General features: G+C 35.2%; 1 protein-coding gene across 1 annotated transcript; it reads left to right on the top strand.

Annotated features, from left to right (window-relative positions):
• Positions 1–4,059: 4,059 nt before the first annotated feature.
• On the top strand, positions 4,060–6,096 carry LOC131035685 (cytochrome P450 76T24-like). Its single transcript, XM_057967416.2, has 2 exons — positions 4,060–4,993; positions 5,083–6,096. The coding sequence occupies exons 1-2, from the start codon at positions 4,097–4,099 to the stop codon at positions 5,713–5,715; spliced, it is 1,530 nt and encodes a 509-aa protein (XP_057823399.2). The 5' UTR covers positions 4,060–4,096; the 3' UTR covers positions 5,716–6,096.
• The last annotated feature ends 211 nt before the right edge of the window (positions 6,097–6,307 follow it).

A 6,307-nucleotide genomic window follows, 5' to 3' on the forward strand; every position in this document is an offset into this window, starting at 1 on the left:
TTTCCACTAAAATGTCATCCAGTATCAATTGAATCATGTCCAACTCCCAAACCTATTATGTCAGTACCCTAGGTTAGCAACAGAGAAGTTGGCAACTGATAATAACTGAATCTTGGGGACTATCTAAAAAATGGAGTTTTGTGAATGAATCATTTGTATCCAAGTCTCAATGAGATAGTTCTAAAGTGTAAAAATAGAGTCATAGTTCCTCTAGAAATTTGTGTAAAGAACTTTAACTATCCGTTTTAACTGTATTTTTTGGATAACAAACATTGCAACCTTTCTTTATTCTTTCTTTTGCAGATAGTTTCCATTATAGTCTATTTTATCCATGATTTACAAATAAATATGATGTGTACTTTTTTTTTCAAGTAATTAAAAAATAGCATTGTTTTTTCAACTTTATTCATGTTTTCCCTCCTTTTCTTTAACTTGCAAGGTTTGTTTCTTTTCCATCTAGATCATATTATCTTGTGCAAGTTTAGTTGAAATTTTAGATAGATTTGGCTGTGGGAATGAACTATAATTGGCGAGATCAACTTGAATTTTTATTAATAGAAGTTGTTATTCAATGACACAGACGTGGTAGACTCAGTCATAATTATACCGTGCTAAGTTTCTACAACTTCTGGTAAGGGTTAGGTGGTCTTTCATAATTCAAATATTTATTATTACTAGTGTTGTGGAAAAATCAATAAGATGTCTACTTTTTATAATTGAAAAAGAAACCTATCAAGATCGTAACGATTACAATATCACATAAGATGGTGGTATCTTAGATCGATTTGGGAGAATTTATGTCCAGGAGATTTTTGGAGGGTGAGAGTAGGATGATATAATACAATGGACAAAATTTTGAGCTAATTCCATTTGGAGCTTCCAGTGGCGAGCCGTATGATTCATTTAATTTTTGCTTCTTTACTCCATTCCTTTGACTGGATACTTCCGAATGGGATGAGTTGTGAAGAGATGGACATGAGTGAGGAGTTTGGAGTTGGTTTAAAGAAGGCTATAGATTTAGAGGCAATCCCTGTATACCATCTTCCGCATCATATTTACTAGCGACAATGGATGGTTATCAGATTCGGTAATGTCTCAACTTCAATATCGATAAATGAATTTGACTAAAATCGAAGGAAATTAGTATTTTGATGTCTCGTATCAAAATTGGAGTAGATAGAAATCTAGAATTAGACAATGAAAATATAGATTTATATACTAGCACTTGCATCGTGAACAGGTGAAAGGAATTATTCGATAATAAAATCAAAGAATTGTGATGTTGATCAGTTCTCCAACACTCTAATGGCATGCTGCCCACAAATGACAAAAATTGGAAATTGGGTTTGGAGTGTTGCAGTTGCAAATTTTCTTTGCACATCCAAACATGTGTTTCTTAGTCCATTATGTGTTAATGAAAGTGATAGAGGACACCCAGTGCAAAGAAAGGATAAAAAATATGTATGAAAGCACTGACATGACTTTGCATAAGAAAGGGAACCAAAACTGCGTGCATAGTGCCATCATTCCCACCGTTTAGGGTTATCCTCAAGTGGGCAATGAATACCTACATCATCACTTTTATTTTCGATAATCAGTGATCTAAAAATAGTTTAACGAAAAAAAGAAAAAAAAAAAGGAGTGTGAGACAGGTTTGCCGATCAAGTGTGGACTTGCAAATCCACTTCTGAAGCCATTGGGGTAGGTAGATTTTTAGTTAGTGTATCATTCATTTAATAAACTAATGGTATGGTATTGGTATTTGTAAAGTATTAATAAAAAAAAAAAATTGATTTTAATTTTTGAATTGATATATTTACAAATGTTTATAAAAAAAAATTAAATTATTTTATTTGATTGATCAATATTTTATTTAAGTATCATAATTTTCAAATTTGAACAAATAATAGTAATCTTACCTTTTAGTCTTATTTAAAAATGGTAAATAATTATCTTATTTTGTTTGGTCAAAATTTATCTTTGATCATTGAATTAAATATCATTTAAGAATCCACATCAACCAAGGTATTGTCCTACACCTTGTATCCAACTCAAAATTATTTGTATTTGTCATTTCAACTATTTGAGCCTCAATAAACGAAACTAATTGAGCTATGGTCAATATTTTATTATGTTAAAAACTTTGATGTAAAAGAACTTTGACTTCCAGACCCTTATAATAGAGACACTAATAACTAATCTCCTATTAATTAGATATCTCAATTTATATATCATTGTACAGTCATGGCATTACCAAAAGGTGTTCAACAATTGGCTTTAAGAAACATGAGTAGAATTGTACGAAATCTACATGACCTTGATGTGACTTTTATTTTCCTCGTCTAATACACTAGAGTTGGAATTATGATGTTTTAACATAGTACAAGACTACGTGGTGTAGATAAATATATAAAGTGACAAACGGTATAATCTTAAATGATGTTGGACTTATCCCCTTAGCCTTTTATCCATCTATAACACATCTATCCCTATAAACATAACTCTAATCTATTCATCCATACACACAATTATAGATTCACTTAATCCATTTACTTATTGCACATTTTCATTCACCTATCTCTATCTAGTGATTACCACCTAGATTTGACCGTTTTCCCATCCCAAGATAAGTCTATACCCAAAGGGTGATCTTGGGGTTGCAAACTTGTTATTTTCTAGTTTAGCTAATTGGTCCCCTTCACACTTCCAAGTTGAGCCAACTAAACACACATTTGGCATAATTTGATGCTATGGTCAAAGAGATTGTGTTGATCAAAGCACAAATTTGTTAAGAAAACATGTATTGTACACCTTGCATAGGATTTTTTTTTTTAACTATTTAAAATAATTTAGCATACAGACACACAATTATACATTCTCTTAATACATCTACTTATTTCACAAGTCCATGCAACTGTATTTATATATTCATTTACCACCTCCATTTGACCATTGTCTTATCTCAAGACAGGTCTATACTCATAGAGTGATCTAGAGGTCACAAACCTGTTATTTTTTAATTTAGCTAATTGGTCCCTTTCAGCCTTCCACCTTGAGGTAGCTAAACTTCCATTTTAGCATATGTGTGTTTGGAAAATGTATTGTACACTTTGAACGAGAAGTAAGTATATTAATTATGTAACTAAATATTTATTTGTGATGCATTCTTGAGATGTGTTTAGTCGCATTGAATATTAATTTGGGTCCACTTGTAAAATATTTTGGACATTGGTTAGATACTTATATAGGGTTGCATTTTGAAATCAAAATTAATTTTGATAAAAATCTAATATCAAAAAGAAATTTATGGGATTAATGGTTTTGTGCTCCCATAGTTTCAAGACACTCAATTTTGTAATACCAAAGTTATATCTATGTGAGTTTGGTTTTATAAAAGCAAGCACATGCTTAGTGATTAAATTTGGCTATCACTTATATTGAGCTCCCCTAAAGAGTGCATATGTGAATTATAGCATGGGATGTCTAGCTGCATAGTTATTCATTATGCTCAAATACATGAAGGGTCTATTAGATGAGCTTGGTGTTGAAGAAGTATTTCATGGAGACTCTATAAGCATATTGTAATGTTTCACTACTAAATAATACATTTAGTGTAAATATTTTTCAAAGTTGAGTATTTCTCTCATGAGAGTTTTCATGCTCTCCAATGTGCCCATTCTTACTGTGTAATTGACTTTTTGTAATTGTGTTATTGTGTTATGTTCCAAAATATTGCCCCATTTGAACTTTGTGATGTTATTGTTATCCAATTAAAAGACCTAAAGTTAAATGAAAATTGGCATAGATATGTATTTACAGATGTTACTGTGGTGTGAATGTTTTCAAAATAAAAGACTTAAAAGTTAAATGAAATTGACGTAGATATCCAATTTTTAGCATTACAGAAATTTTTGTGACTGTTATCTATTATTTTATTTGTTAATTTCACAATTAATGAATCCTAAATAAAATCTGGAAAAAATGGTATGTTCTAGATAACTGCGACAGTACATTTACTACTGATAAGGAATCTGGCTATAAAATAGTGTATACCAGAAAGCGAAACGAAAGAAGCATCTCCTCATTTACAGTTGGTATGGACATTTCATCACTTCCATGGTCCTCTCTTCTCCTCACTGCTGCTTCACTCATGTTATTCCTCTTTCTATGGAGAAGGGAGAGAAGTAGGACAAGGCCTTCTCTTCCTCTTCCTCCTGGACCTCCTGCTTGGCCTATTGTGGGAAACCTCTTTCAGCTAGGAAAAAGGCCTCACGAGTCTCTCTATGCCCTCTCTCTCAAATACGGCCCACTCATGTCTCTGCATCTGGGCATGAAAATAACAGTGGTCGCCTCCTCTCCTGCCATGGCCAAAGACCTCCTCAAAACACACGACCACCTCCTTACCGGGCGGACGGTAATTGAAGCAGCCAAGTCGCTTTCCCATCACAAGTCCTCTCTAGCTTGGGGTGAATACGGTCCTTACTGGCGTAATCTCCGACGAATTTCAACTGTTGAGCTTTTTAGCACCAAAAGACTCGAAGCTCTGCAACACCTCAGAAGAGATCAAGTATTTAAGATGACTCGACTCATTTTCGAGGACAAGGGAAAAGTTGTGGATATCGCGCATACGGTTTTCTGCACCTCTCTGAATTTGTTAGGCAACATGATCTTCAGCACAAGCGTCTTCGATCCGCACAATCCAGCTTCTGCGGAGCTCAAAGATAACGTGTGGGAAATACTGAAGCTCGGCGGAATACCCAATTTGGTCGACTTTTTTCCGTTTCTCCGGTTCCTCGACCCGCAAGGCGTGTCCCGGGAGACGGCCAGGCATTTGAAGGCCATGTATGAGTTTTCCGATGGATTCATACAGAAAAGGCTCGACACCACAAGCCAAAGCGTTGAGCGAAATCACTCTGAGAAGGATTTTCTGGATGTTCTGCTGGGTTTCAGAAGTGAAGATTTCACTTTATCTGGTATTCGAGCCCTGATAGCTGTAAGTAGAACTGAAAAGATTTTTAAAAAATTACTGGTTTATAAGTCTCCGGTATTTTCTCGATCTGTAATTGTGCTCTCTGGTTTCAGGAATTATTTCTTGCAGGTACTGAAACGTCGACTACAACAATAGAATGGGTCATGGCAGAATTCATTCGCAATCCAAAGAAATTAAGCAAAGTCCGAGAAGAACTGGATGAAGTTGTTGGTTGCAAGCGAAGAGTTGAAGAATCCGACTTAGATCGTCTGCCATATCTCCATGCAGCTGTGAAAGAAGTATTCCGATTGCATCCGGCGAGTCCTCTGCTGTTACCCCGCAAAGCCGGAAGCTCCTTCGAGATCGATGGATTTGTGATACCCAAAGACAGCGAGGTGATGGTGAACGTGTGGGCCATTGGGAGGGACCCTTCAATCTGGAAGAATCCAGTGGAATTTATGCCCGAGAGATTTTTGGAGGGTGAGAGTACGAAGATAGAATACAATGGAAAAAACTTTGAGCTTATTCCATTTGGAGCGGGGAGAAGAATTTGCCCGGGGCTTCCATTGGCGAGCCGTATGATTCATTTGGTTTTGGCTTCTTTACTCCATTCGTTTGAATGGATACTTCCGGATGGGATGAGTTGTGAAGAGATGGACATGAGCGACGAGTTTGGACTTGCTTTAAAGAAGGCTACAGATTTACAGGCAATTCCCATACCCCGTCTCCCACATCATATCTACTAGCCTCTAATCTAACCTATTAAATCAGTACTATGGAGATTCCACAATGTAAGGATTTCCCTGTTTATAGTTTCTATGGAGATTCCATCGCTTTCTTGCTATTCTAAACTCGTTACTGCTGGTTCACTGTTTTTATTATTCTTTCTATGGAGAACTCTTGTGGGTAGGAAGAAAGAGATGTCAGAAGTCTGTGTTTGTTGTTTTTTGTAATGGCATGCATAGATATGGCTGTACGATGTGAGATCAAAATAAAAAAAATTCACCGACTGAGACGTGATGACCCAGAGTCATAATAGGCGTGCTACACAATATTTGTTATGTGTGGAAAAATGTACAAGACGTTTACTATTTATAATTAAAAAGGAAAATCTGTCGAGATCGTCATGGATGGCAATATCAGGTTATGCAACTTTTTGTTTTTTTCAATAATGAAAATCGGGAAATGCGTTGACTCAAATGGAACAAAATTAATATTTTATAAATTTTGGTTTATATGGATGGAATCGTCCGATCATGTGAATCTTGAATTGGACAATGGAAAAATATATTTATTATCAATCTATTAGTAATATTGTAGTTTTGGAAAGTTGAACTC

The sequence above is a fragment of the Cryptomeria japonica genome, chromosome 6, assembly GCF_030272615.1.
Source record: "Cryptomeria japonica chromosome 6, Sugi_1.0, whole genome shotgun sequence".
NCBI classification, from domain to species: Eukaryota; Viridiplantae; Streptophyta; class Pinopsida; order Cupressales; family Cupressaceae; genus Cryptomeria; species Cryptomeria japonica.

Coding starts and splice junctions, on each gene's coding strand:
- LOC131035685 (XM_057967416.2), top strand. CDS start 4,097: ATGGACATTTCATCACTTCCATGGTCCTCTCTTCTCCTCACTGCTGCT. Junction 4,994..5,082: donor GTATTCGAGCCCTGATAGCT/GTAAGTAGAACT, acceptor CTCTGGTTTCAG/GAATTATTTCTTGCAGGTAC.